We start from the raw sequence: 13272 nt of genomic DNA on the forward strand, positions 1-13272 counted from the left end.
CAGTTAGCTGCAGTGTGGTTTGCTTGTTTGTATGTGTGTGTGTGTGAGGGTGTGTGTGTGAGGGTGTGGGTGGTACCTGTTTATCTACTTGCACTGGCATGCTTTCGAACTGCTAGGTTGGCAGAAGCTAGGACAGAGCAACAGGAGCTCACCCCATCATGTGGATTCGAACCGTCAACCTTCTGATCAGCAAACCCATGAGGCTCAGTGATTTAGACCACAGTGCCACCCACGTCCCTTGTTACAGAGACAGAGCCTGGTGTGCAACAAGGTTTGGAAAAGAGGTGGATTTAGGGTAGCACACCTGGTTCCCCCGCCCAGGGCACAGGAGTCAAGGGTGCACCTTCCCCCAAAGTAAGCAGTGGGGTTTGGGAAGGAGGCGTGAGGGCTCTGGCAGGATCCTAGAGTCCTCCTGCCTCCTTCCCAAAGCCCAGTTAGCACTTGTCCAGCTTTAGGAAGGAGGTGGGAGGGAGCCTTGTGCCTCCTTCCCAAAGCTCGGTGCCTCCCTTCTCCGGCTTTTGGAAGGCAGCTTAGGGTGGAGTGGGGAACACGTCACATTTGGGCCTCACACAGGGCATCATATTACCAAGATCCGCCCCTGCTTGGAAGTGAACTGAGGGCTTGTAAACCTCCATGACCTCCCATGTGGTGTGCTTCTTGCACTGTTGGACTAACAGTGTGGTAGACACTGTGTTACTTGGTCTTGGGGGGGAAAAGATGCCGGTGACAATCCTGGCTCCAGCACCATGGGCCTTGATGCTGTAGGATGTGGTTTAGCAGACACCTGACTGTCAACCACAGTTTAGTGGGACTGACCACCAGCGTCAGGGTCAGAAAGCCAGTGCCGTCCCTCAGCTAGTGACACAAGAGCCTCCAGCTGGGTGTTCCAGTCCCTGTGGGAGAGTCATGACAGCCCACTCTACCTGGCTACTTTGATACTATATCAACAGTAAAAACATGCACCGTACAATAGAAGATGCCTGCCGCAGTTGCTTCTGTTTCCTAATCACATACCGCAAAGAACAAGTCTTAAATCCCTTTCTTATGTCAATCCCACAGTGTCCAAATCTATCTGTCTCACCATTAATTTCTTCATAACATGCTTGCGGAGCACTTTTTGACTCTATAAATATTAAAAGGATTTTGATTAGAAGGACTAAAATGAAACATTTAATAGTTTTCTGTTAGCAATGCTCTTAACAGATACTTTCATATGTGTAAAAACATATCAGTCTGATGCACAAAATCTGATATATTGGATTTGCCTCCACAAATAATAAATTTGTTAGCCTTGAAGGTGCTGCAAGACTCTTTGTTTTCACTGAAGCAGAATTATTTAGTTATTTAAAATATTTTCTTCATGCAGCACATAGTTAAACAATGAAGACCACTGCAACATGTAGTGAAGGCCACCAACTTAGATGGATTTAGAAGTGGACTAGCAAAATTATGAACGGTAGGTCTATAAATAGCTACTAGCTATGACAGATTTATATACAGTATAACCTCCTGTAGAAAGAGGGAGAAGGAACAAGAGAGCTACCGTATTTATCGCTCTATAAGATACACTTTTCCCCCTCCAAAAATTAAGGGGAAATGTGTGTGCGTCTTATGGAGCGAATGCAGGCTCCTTGGCTTCAGCGATAGCAACGCGAAGCCTCTGAAGCACAGAGGGAGCGCTCCCTCCGCGCTCCGGAGGCTTCGCGTTGCTTTCGCTGAAGCCTAGAGAGCGAGAGGGGTCGGTGTGCACCAATCCCTCTTGCTCTCCTGGCTTAGCTTCGCTGGAGAGGCACCGCACAGCTTTCCCTTTCTGTGCAGCGCCCCTTCAGCGAAGTGGGAGGAGAAATGGAAGGGGCTCCGTTTCTCCTGCCGCTTCGCTGAAGGGGCGCTGAGCAGAGAGGGGGAGAATTTGTTTTCTTGTTCTCCCCCTCTAAAACAAGGTGCGTCCGATGGTCGGGTGCGTCCTATAGAGTGAAAAATACAGTACTTGTAGGCTTCCTATAGGCATCTCATTGGCTACGGTGAGAACAGAATCCTGACTAGATAGGCCTTCAGAGGAAGCAGGATTCCTCATGAAGGCATTTGATGAAGGGCTTCACCAAAACAACCTAACTGAACAGGTTGGCATAGTGACTAACAACATTTGGGCTTGTGCCTAAGTCTAGTTAGGTAGCTAGTAGAGTGATTTTAAAGTTGGCATAAAATGCATAAAGCTGGCCATACCAGTCAGAATTCTGGTGGCCATCTTCTGCACCAAGGAAGAAGAAGCATGCCTTGGCAATGAGCCACATTGGGGACTAGTTGCAAATGTGGAAGGCAGCACAGCTAATGCCATGGGCTTCCCCTTCCAGCCAGCTTAGGTGAAAGGGCAGGTGTGTCAGGAGATCCCCCAAAACAGGGCCTGGGGGGAGGAGTGGGGAGATGATTTCATCTGCCGAGCAGAAATGCTTGCATTGTTGATGGAACAATCTAAATAGTGTGACGCTGAATTCTGCTCAAAGAGCCCAACAGAAACCCAGGACTCACTGGACGGGCAAACTGGTATAAAAGCTGAGGAAAGCTCATGGTGTAGGTGCGAGTGGGCATGCACACACAATTTGGTTACAGAAGGAACCTGTTTGCTTGTTTGCTGTTTTTAAGGGTAAACATTTCACTTTGTTTTTAAAAGAAGCAAAAAAGCAAGTTGTCTCACTTACTTTCACCAAAAAGATCCTGACACTGTAGATCAGCCGACTGACAGGATCCACCATAACAGTAGCCAGAATTAGAGGCACAGCTATAGCCATTCTGGGCATAAACATTGCTTGGGCAGGATGCCGAACTGCCATTGCAGTACTCAGGGAAATCACAGACACTATCTACAGCTGCTCTACAGATTGTGTTTCTTGGCTTGAACTAGGTGAAAAAGAAAAGGAAGAAGGAAAGTATCAATAGCATTTTTCATGGAGGACTACAGCTAGGGTTGAGGAGGATTCCCGCCGCAGTGGTACCTATTTATCTACTTGAACTGGTGTGCTTTCGAACTGCTAGCTTGGCAGGAGCTGGGACAGAGCAATGGGAGCAACAAGGCTTTGATGAAGAATCCCATGGGAAACTGTGGGACTATCTTACTGAACTATTATTATTATTATTATTATTAGTAGTAGTAGTAGTAGTAGTAGTACCATTTTATTATATATTTATTTATATCCTGCCTCTTCCCTAGAGATTAGTGAAGCCCTGCCTTGGGCTGAGCAGAAAAGGTACAAGTGTCTCTTCTGCCAGAAGGCTAGATGAGTTGCCACTGAAGGTATAATTCTGAGTGCAGTGAGCCGTCTTTGATCAGTAACTGCATTAGCCTGGTGGCCATGTGCATTGCTTTGCAATCAATAAAACCGTGTCTTCTTTCTGTGATTTGGATTTCTCCTACATGGCCTGCAGAACTCTGGTAAACCTTCACATTCACCTGTGTCAGTGCTTACATTGTTGCTGAGATCCTGAGATTCTTTTCTTACCCTTGAACAACACCAGCATTTAATGCTGATATGGAAATCCTCAAAAGTGGCATTCCATCTTTAAAGGAAATTCTTCCTTGATCTGATTGCATTTGAAAGTTAATTAGCATCTTACATCAGGCTGCAAATGGTTGTAACCTACTAAGTTCTACTCACAGTAGACCCACTGAAATTAATGAAACTAAACTTGCCATGTCCATTAACTTTTATGGGCCAGCTTTGTGCAGGATGAGCATTGGCTGCAACACAGAGGTTGCGGAGATAAAATTCAGAGGAAGTGGCAGTGTTGATTCAAACAAACTGAGGTGAATGTGTGGCTAAGGCAGTGAAGAGAGTACTTTAGCATCTTACCTGACAATTTTCACAGCACAATTCATTGCTGCACACTGCTCCACGGATAAATGTACATGAGCTAGTACAACATTTACTGTACTTACATTCCTGAAAACAAAAATCATACAGCTTTTTGTTTGGGGTCAGGAAAGAGTTTAGACAGTGAAAAAAAATATGAAAGTAAAAGATGAAACTCCAAAGCTTTTTTTGTAAGCTGCTTTGAAGGTTGTTGTTTTATAATCAAGCAGTGTATAAATTTTATTAAATAAATAAAAGTAAAGGTTTATACATGGAATCTGCCCAAATCTTTTCTGCTACATTATGCTTTTTAACACAGAGGAATTTCAAAAGACAGGAAAAGACAAGAGGGAAAGGTTGACTTCAAATTTTACTCAAATAAACCTGATTATAATACTATTTTTAATATACAAAGCAATTCTCATGAGGCATCCCGAAGGTAAATTTAATTCCTAGGCAGATATATATGGGTCCCTAAACTAACCTGGTTCTAAGCCAATGAGCTTTTTGTACTGTTGTTTGGATATAGGGTTAGTTTTAAATTCCTGACAGTAAACTGGTCTATATATATATATATATATATGGTCTCCTGTTGGCTTTGGTTGGCTTTTCAGATAACTGCTACATAGTTTTTCATTTGATAACCATGTTGTTGATGTTTTTAAATTTCAAAAGCTGTGCTAGAAGAGAATGCGACAAGTATATTTCCAATTTAAACACATCAGGAGCAGGCAGAAACAAGCAGAAGGGCCGTAGCTTAAGGTTACCAGATGTCCCCGTTTCCCAGGGACAGTCCCCGGATTTACAAATCAGTCCCCTGACAAAATCCTATCATTCCTACTGAAGTTAATAATAATAATAATTTTTATTTATTTATATCCCGCCCTCCCCAGCTGAAGCCGGGCTCAGGGCGGCTAGCAACAATAAAATAATACAACATTCTAAAAACATTTCATTATAAAACTAATTCAAATCAAATTGATGGCAACCATTGGGCTAGAGTTCTGTGAAGACTGCCAGAGGAGGGAGTCAGGCTGTGCCCTGGCCAAAGGCTTGGCGGAACAGCTCTGTCTTGCAGGCCCTGCGGAAAGATGTCAAGTCCCGCAGGGCCCTAGTCTCTTGTGACAGAGCGTTCCACCAGATCGGGGCCACAGCCGAAAAAGCCCTGGCTCTGGTTGAGGCCAGCCTAACCTCTCTGTGGCCTGGGACCTCCAAGATGTTTTTGTTTGAAGTTGAAAAGTGTCCCCAGGTTCATTGAAAAAAATTGTGGTAACCTTACCGTAGCTCAGTGCTAAAGCATCGGCTTTGAATGCTGAAGGTCCCAGGTTCCATCCCCATCATCTCCGGGTAGGACTGGGAGAGAATACTGCCTGAAACCTTGGAGAGCCGCTTGGTTTAAGGTAGCTGCCAGTTTTCCGAAAGGGGAGTTTGCAGCAGCCCTGGAGGCTTCCCAGAGCAAAAGTGGAAGGCAGGCAGAGGTAAAGGTAAAGGTAAAGGGACCCCTGACCATTAGGTCCACTTGTGACCGACTCTGGGGTTGTGCGCTCATCTCGCTTTACAGGCCGAGGGAGCTGGCATTTGTCTGCAGACAGCTAAGCCGCTTCTGGCGAACCAGAGCAACGCACGGAAAGGCCGTTTACCTTCCCGCCGGAGTGGTACCTATTTATCTACTTGCACTTTGACGTGCTTTCGAACTGCTAGGTTGGCAGGAGCAGGGACCAAGCAACAGGAGCATACCCCGTCGCGGAGATTCGAACCGCCGACCTTCTGATCAGCAAGTCCTAGGTTCTGTGGTTTAACCCACAGCGCCACCCGCGTCAGGCAGAGGTAGGTGGGAGTTATTCTAAATGTCTGCCTATCTATTTTAAATAATCAACAGGGCAGGACACACATTCAAATGAACAAACCTGGAAAACATTTAGGAGGTACTGACCTCTTCAGAGCCACAGTCACACTTCTCTCCAGCTTCCAGAACTCCATTCCCACAAAGCGCTCTGCTTCTGGCACTTCGCTTCTTATAAAACAATTTTAAATTAGGTCGATTAGAGAGACAGTGGGCTCCTCTGAATTTAATGAAATATTGGAAGTCTTCAATGCTGCAGCTGCTAAAAGCTTTAATTCCACTTGAAAGTCTGAAAAATAGTAAGATGAATCTGATATTATTATATGGCAAGCACACATACACACTCAACACATTTTTTAATAAAAACAATACAAAAAAGAGCCCCTTCCTTCTTATGCATGCTGAATGGAGGGCTGCCGAGTGCAGTGTTAGAATTCCTGCTCCATGACTGCAGTCATGGGATTGTTGTCTTTCACATGACGTGGTATGTTTTGACTCTACAGAGTAGGAAGTGATGGAGACAGGATATTTGTGTTACAGTGGTACCTCAGGTTAAGAACTTAATTCGTTCCAGAGGTCCGTTCTTAACTTGAAACTGTTCTTAACCTGAAGCACCACTTTAGCTAATGGGGCCTCCCGCTGCCGCTGTGCCGCCGCCGCATGATTTCTGTTCTCATCCTGAAGCAACGTTCTTAACCCGAGGTACTATTTCTGGGTTAGCGGAGTCTGTAACCTGAAGCGTCTGTAACCTGAAGCGTCTGTAACCTGAGGTACCATTGTACTGTGTTCCGTGAAGTGGGACTATTGTCCTTTGTTCTTGCTCTTTGCTGTCTGATGCTAGAGAGGGACCCATGTTGCAGTGTTCTGTGTGTGTTTATATGTAAATAAAATAGATTAGCCAAAATGCTGAGTTGATGAGGTCTATTACGCAAGCCGCGCGAACTCTGCGGATCCCTAAGTGTGCCGGTGTTTGTTGGCATTGGTCGCTGTGATGTTCAGGCAGAAGAAAGCTTTTGAAGCCCCCGAACGATCGATCAGGAGGGAGAAAACATGCCAGTCGGGCATGTGTCTCTGCCAGGGTCCTACTCGATTGTAGGACGAGCGCCTGACATGCAGCAGGAGGCCAGGCCAGTCTCTGAAACCTGGAAGGTGACCTGAGCAACATTTTTTTTCACCAAAAAACAAATAAAAACCTTTTAACATTTTTATGAAGTTTTCAAGAAGTTTTGTTACAGTCTGCATAGTTGCAGACATGGCTCCGAGGCATCATATTAAATCACTATAAAACAATAAAAGGTAGGATCCAGTTTTTAAAAATGAGTGCTTATTTTGTCCTACTTTCAGGTGGTCAACATCCACACCATAGATTTAAAGCACATGACTTCCCCCAATTAATCTGGGAATTGTAGTATACCGCTCATATAGCTACACTTCACAACCACTAGGTATAGTTTCCATGATTCTTGGAGGGAAGCCATGTATTTTAAATGTAAATTGTGGGTATTTTGCAATTATTGAAAGAATGCAAAAGACCCGAAAGAACTTGCTGTCTAGAGGCAAAAGGAGAAATGAGTGCACACAGCATGATCCCTCTTTAAAACCACCTCCAATTATCTAGAGGGGAGAAATAGCATAGGTCTCCAGTATTAAACAAGCTTTACACTTTCTACTTACTGGATTTTTTCCAGTTATATTTGGTACAAAATGATAACAGCAGATACCAAATCTATCAATAGCAGTGGAAGATTTTTGGCTCTTCAAAGTTTGCTAATGCACAAGCCCTATTTTATACACGGGTATAGCAGAACTTCTATAATTGATGCTTTTGAATTATGGTGCTGGAGAAGACTCTTGAGAGTCCCATGGACTGCAAGAAGATCAAACCTCTCCATTCTGAAGGAAATCAGCCCTGAGTGCTCACTGGAAGGACAGATCCTGAAGCTGAGGCTCCAATACTTTGGCCACCTCATGAGAAGAGAAGACTCCCTGGAAAAGACCCTGATGTTGGGAAAGATGGAGGGCACAAGGAGAAGGGGACGACAGAGGACGAGATGGTTGGACAGTGTTCTCGAAGCTACCAGCATGAGTCTGACCAAGCTGCAGGAGGCAGTGGAAGACAGGAGTGCCTGGCATGCTCTGGTCCATGGGGTCACAAAGAGTTGGACACAACTAAACGACTAAACAACAACATAGCAGAACTTCACCCCTTATGGCAGGAGTGGGGAACATCAGACCCACAGGCATAATTAGGCTTTCCTGGCCTCTGAATTTCTCCCAGAATTTGAGAGTAAGTTTTTAGTGTGTGGTGTTGTATTGTGCTTTTACTATTTTTTGTTGGGAGCAGCCCAGAGTGACTGGGGCAACCCAGCCAGATAGGCAACATATAAATAAATGTTGCTGTTGTTGTTGACAAACCACAGGAGATAAGCCTGTGCCTGTTCTTTGATGGTAAATTGCAGAAGAGTAGCCACCATTTCTGTTATCTCCAATCTCAGTACAGTGCTGAGATAGGAGATGAGCTCTGCTGCTGCCTTCCACTTTCCAAAGTGCAAGCAGAGGCTTATGTCCAGTCCTAACACTGAGCTGCTCAGTGCAATAGTCATAGTACTTACACTGCTTCCGTGTTCATTATGCAGACGAAGCCTCCTGGGCACTTGCACTCTTTGCCATTGTCATATTCCATCCCCAGGTTAAGGCCCAGCAATTGGGCCAGAATGACGGAGAATGGCTCTTTGCTCATCGACTTCTGATACTAGAAGGAAGAGGGAAAACTGGAATCAGGAACCAGATTATTCCACTCCATTATGGGTGACTAAATGCAAACAAGTCTCTTAGGAGCGTATTTTAGGAGCATCTTAGTACAGTGGTACCTCAGGTTACAGACGCTTCAGGTTACAGACTCTGCTAACCCAGAAATAGTACCTCGGGTTAAGAACTTTGCTTCAGGATGAGAACAGAAATCGTGCAGCAGCGGCGCGGTGGCAGCAGGAGGCCCCATTAGCTAAAGTGGTACTTCAGGTTAAGGACAGTTTTAGGTTAAGAACGGACCTCCAGAATGAATTAAGTTCTTAACCTGAGGTACCACTGGATTTAAGTTCATTTTGTAGAACCTAAGATCATATTGTGCTTTGCTCTAAAAACAGGGAAGGTGAAAAGGCACCCCTGTTCATACCCTAAGGGTGTGTCTGCAGAGCATGTTCAATCTGAAGGGTCACAGGTTACCCACCCCTGCAATACCTAAATCCAAGACAGGCAACATATACACTTTAGCCAAGAAAGTTCAGCAATACTGTACCAGAGCAACTCCTGCATCAAAATTCCGGAGGCACAGCTTCCCCATAAATCCTGCTCCTATATAATTAGGTTTCTCCCTGTAACTAAAACACAAAAGTAGATGGTGGAGTAGCTAAAAGGATTGTGTCTTCAAAAGAAATGGCAAAGTCTTCACATAATCAAGAAGGTGTGGAGAACATTACATACACAGTGGCTTTCCCAGGTCTTGTTGCCACAGCTGGTCTCTTCCACCATCATTTGCCCACAATCCCAGGTGAGCAATCTGCTATTTAGCTCTAACATCTGCTGGAATCTTTCAGTAGAAGGGAAACTTTTCCTGGCAGGGGCCCCTGAGCTGTGCTTCTATGCTTTCAAGTATCTCTGCCTGCTGTCCACTGGTTGCGGCTTTCTGTAGCTACCACTCAATCAGTGTCAGTTTTTAAAATTAAGTTTAGAATTAGATGCATGGTGAAGCAAGAGAAGGACACCATTTTCTTGTGCAGTTTCTGTCTTGCATCTATGACAGGTGCTTTGCCAACTTGGTGGTGTCCAGTTGTTTGGGATTACAACTCTCATCAGCCACAGCAAACAGATTGCTGGATATGACAGAAACTGTAACCCAAAACATCTGGAGGGCACTAGGTTGGTGAAGTTTCTGTCTCTCATATACCCTTTGGTTGGAGTTTTCTCTTAGATGTCTTAAATTGGCTTTTCCTTGGATCCCTCGATAATGTGAACATAACATCCTACAGCTGTCCAAAGATGCAGTTGATTTCTCTTCCTTATGCTGCCCCACACCAAGAGCATTTAACGTGGCACAAATATTATTTGATATGTAGACATTTTTCATCACATCTTCATCCAAGGAACTCAGGCAACTCTGTGACATAATGCTTTGTGAGGAAGGGCACGAAATAAATACTGTGCTGGATTCAACTACCATATTTTTCGCTCTATAAGACGCATGTTTTTCCCCTCCAAAAATTAAGGGGAAATGTGTGTGCATCTTATGGAGCAAATGCAGGTTCCTTGGCTTCAGCGATAGCAACGCGAAGCCTCCGAAGCGCGGTGGGAGCACTCCCACCACGCTCCTTGGCTTCGCGTTGCTTTCGCTGAAGCCTGGAGAGTGAGAGGAGTCAGTGCGCACCGACCCCTCTCGCTCTCCAGGCTTAAAAGATAGCCACCTGAAGCCTCCGGAGCGCGACGGGAGCTCCCGCCGCGCTCCAGAGGCTTCAGGCGGCTATCTTTTAAGCCTGGAGAGCGAGAGGGGTCGGTGCGCACCGACCCTCTCACTCTCCAGATAGCCTCGGGTTCCTTTCGCCTTCGGGTTGCCTTCTGCTGAAGCCTGGAGAGTGAGAGGGGTTGGTGCGCACCGACCCCTCTCGCTCTCCGGGCTTCAAAGATAGCTGCCTGAAGCCTCCGGAGTGCAGCGGGAGCTCCTGCCGCGCTCTGGAGGCTTCGGGTTCCTTTCACTGAAGGGTAGGTGCCCCTCCAGCTAAGGTGCAGTGCCCCTTCAGCTAAGCAGGAGGAGAAATGGAAGGGGCTCCATTTCTCCTGCTGCTTCGCTGAAGGGGCGCTGCGCAGAGAGGGGGAGTTTTTTCCCCCTTGTTCTCCCCCTCGAAAACAAGGTGCGTCGGGTGCGTCCTATAGAGCGAAAAATACAGTAACTGGTCCAAACTTGTGCAAAGACTTGAACTAGCACAATGGGACTTTCTCCCCTCTCCCCCATGCCCTCTAATTGACTGGGGGCCGGGTCCTGAGTACTCCAAGAACAGCATGGGGGGGGGGGAGATGGTTCCATGAGGCAAGCAGAAATGCTTGCACTGACATAACATTTGTAACCACGCAATGCTGGATTTATTCCTTGATAAACAGATACAGAATGATGGGCCAAGATTATTCAGTGAGCTTCATGGCCGAAGAGGAAACTGGAAACAGGTCTCTCTGGTTTAACTCTGGTATGCTATCTATAACACAGTGACTGGTCTCAGGCGCTTTTTATTTTAGCTTTACTTACGGAAAGGTCGGTTCACTTTCTATGGCCAGCTGCTGGCGCTCTTGCAATGCTATATTTTTCAGATAACTGCACAAAAAGGCTGAAAATCCTTTTATCCTAATAGTGCAATCCCAAACCCAGCAGTAGGTTCCATTAAGCTCAACAGGGCATGCTCCTAAGGAAAGTGGGCAGGATTTCCACTAACTGGTCTGACATTAACACATAGTTTCCTTTGTAAAACAGGCATTAGCCACATGAAGCAGGAAATGGGGCAGCAACAAGGCATGGTGACATGACAGCCCTTGTAGGAAATTAGTACAGTAAAAAGGCTACCCCCGCCCCTCATCAGCCATCAAGACAGCCACCTGCTTTTCCCATCTGAAGCCCATAAGAGAGACAATACACCATAACACTCCCAGATGCTTTTGAAGCGCCCTTTTCAACATGTAGCCTGGCTGCTGGATCAGGCCAAAGGCCCATCTAGTGCAACATCCTGTTCTTAGTGGCCAAGCAGGGTCTCAACGCAAGAGCACTCTTCTCACTTGTGAGTCCCACCAAGTGTATTCAGAGGCATTCTACCACTGACAGTGGAGGCAGAAGATACTGTATTTTTCACTCTATAAGACGCACATTTTCCCCTCCAAAATTTAAGGGGAAATGTGTGTGCATCTTATGGAGTGAATGCAGGCTCCTTGGCTTCAGCGATAGCAACGCAAAGCCCCCGAAGCGCAGAGGGAGCGCTCCCGCCACGCTCCGGAGGATTCGCGTTGCTTTCCGACCCCTCTCACTCTCCAGGCTTCAAAGATAGCCGCCTGAAGCCTCCGGAGGCTTCGGGTTCCTTTCGCTGAAGCCAGGAAAGCAAGACTCTCCTGGCTTCAGGTTGCCTTCACTGAAGGCGAAGGCAATGTGGGGGAGGCAAAGCTGCGCAGCGCCCCTTCAGCTAAGCGGGAGGAGAAATGGAAGGGGCTCTGTTTCTCCTGCCGCTTCGATGAAGGGGTGCTGAGCAGAGAGGGGGAGACTTTTTTCTCTTGTTCTCCCCCTCTAAAACAAGGTGCGTCCGATGGTCGGGTGCGTCCTATAGAGTGAAAAATGCGGTAGTTATCATTTTCTAGCTCATTGAGTTGTTAAACAAAAGAAAACATGTACAGTCATCCCTCAGACCACCATGTAAGTGTTTTTGTTTTTTTTTTTTAAACTACTACATTTGGGATGATTTTTCAGTGGGCGGGGGGAATTCTGCACCTGGAATGTGCAAACAACACATGTAAAATGTGAGCACATGCAAAATGGCTAGATGAAGTGGACTGAAACTGATCTGTCTGTCCCTAGTTTTAACAGCACTGCATTTTAATGGAAGGCTATGTTATTTATATTTGCTACCTACTCTAAGGAAGAAATATTGTTGAAGGGCACAACGTTCTATAATAAATATTTCAGTAAAAGGTGAAAGCTATGGCTCAGGGGTGGAATGCCTGCTTTCCACGCAGAAGGTTCCAGGCTCAATCTCCACCAGAAAGACGCCTCTCTGAAATGTTAGAGAACAACAACACTGACTCGGGCCCCACATTGTGGGTGCCCAGCACGCCCCACATCATGACGTCGTAGTGCAGGGCGTGAGCTCCAGCAGCGAGGCGACTGGACCCCTCCCACCTGAACTCCACACGTTCTTCCACCCTCTGCCCAAACTCCGCACTCTCTCTTCCATGGAGCATGGTGTCCACACACCTGGCCCTGCATTTTGTGGGTGCCCAGCCCCTATATGTGAAACCTTGTGAGTGCTTAGGCACCCAGAGCCTCCGGGAGAAAGCGCCTATGTTAGTGAGTCACTATCTCTCAGCGTTGACGAGTAAGCATGCTATAGCTATATTAGAGTGCTCTATATGAGAAAATATATCTCCTTACACTAACAAAAGTGCCAGATCATGAGGCCGTAGAACAAGATATGAATTTTTCCAACGTAGAAATTTTCGTAGTAACACATCGGGCTCTCCTGATGTTGAGATTTTATTGTGGTCCGTCCAGAACTCCAAAGCAGATAGAACAACTGTAATGTTAAGGCTAGAAAACATCTGAAAAGATGGAAAGAATGCAAGCTCAAATAAAGGCAAAGCAAAATACATGTTTGGCGGTTCCAACTTAATTTTTGATGAATTCATTATAAAGATTTGGGTGATTGTAAGAGCCTGGTCCTAATTTGTGCCAGGGCTCACCAGTTTGCCATTACACGTGCAAGATGCCAGGGGCTCAGGGCTGGTGTGCCCATGAGGCAAATGAGGGGGTGGCCTCAGGGAGGCAGCCTCCGGACAGCTGGGGGG

At 46.1% G+C, this 13272-nt stretch overlaps 1 protein-coding gene across 3 annotated transcripts in view; it reads right to left on the reverse strand.

Annotated features, from left to right (window-relative positions):
* The window catches only part of LOC308593737 (disintegrin and metalloproteinase domain-containing protein 2-like), a 41568-nt gene that overhangs the window by 12449 nt on the left and 15847 nt on the right, over nucleotides 1–13272 (reverse strand). For all 3 annotated transcript variants that reach the window (XM_081206343.1, XM_081206342.1, XM_081206344.1), the window contains exons 9-15: nucleotides 12860–13026; nucleotides 8984–9065; nucleotides 8301–8440; nucleotides 5779–5977; nucleotides 3846–3935; nucleotides 2697–2895; nucleotides 1015–1123 (exon numbers count right to left, since the gene is read on the reverse strand). In XM_081206343.1, coding sequence (XP_081062469.1) covers nucleotides 1015–1123; nucleotides 2697–2895; nucleotides 3846–3935; nucleotides 5779–5977; nucleotides 8301–8440; nucleotides 8984–9065; nucleotides 12860–13026 — 986 coding nt within the window. The remainder of the gene's footprint in view (nucleotides 1–1014; nucleotides 1124–2696; nucleotides 2896–3845; nucleotides 3936–5778; nucleotides 5978–8300; nucleotides 8441–8983; nucleotides 9066–12859; nucleotides 13027–13272) is intronic.

Source organism: Podarcis bocagei, assembly GCF_964188305.1.
Source record: "Podarcis bocagei genome assembly, chromosome: 8".
Lineage (NCBI taxonomy): Eukaryota > Metazoa > Chordata > Lepidosauria > Squamata > Lacertidae > Podarcis > Podarcis bocagei.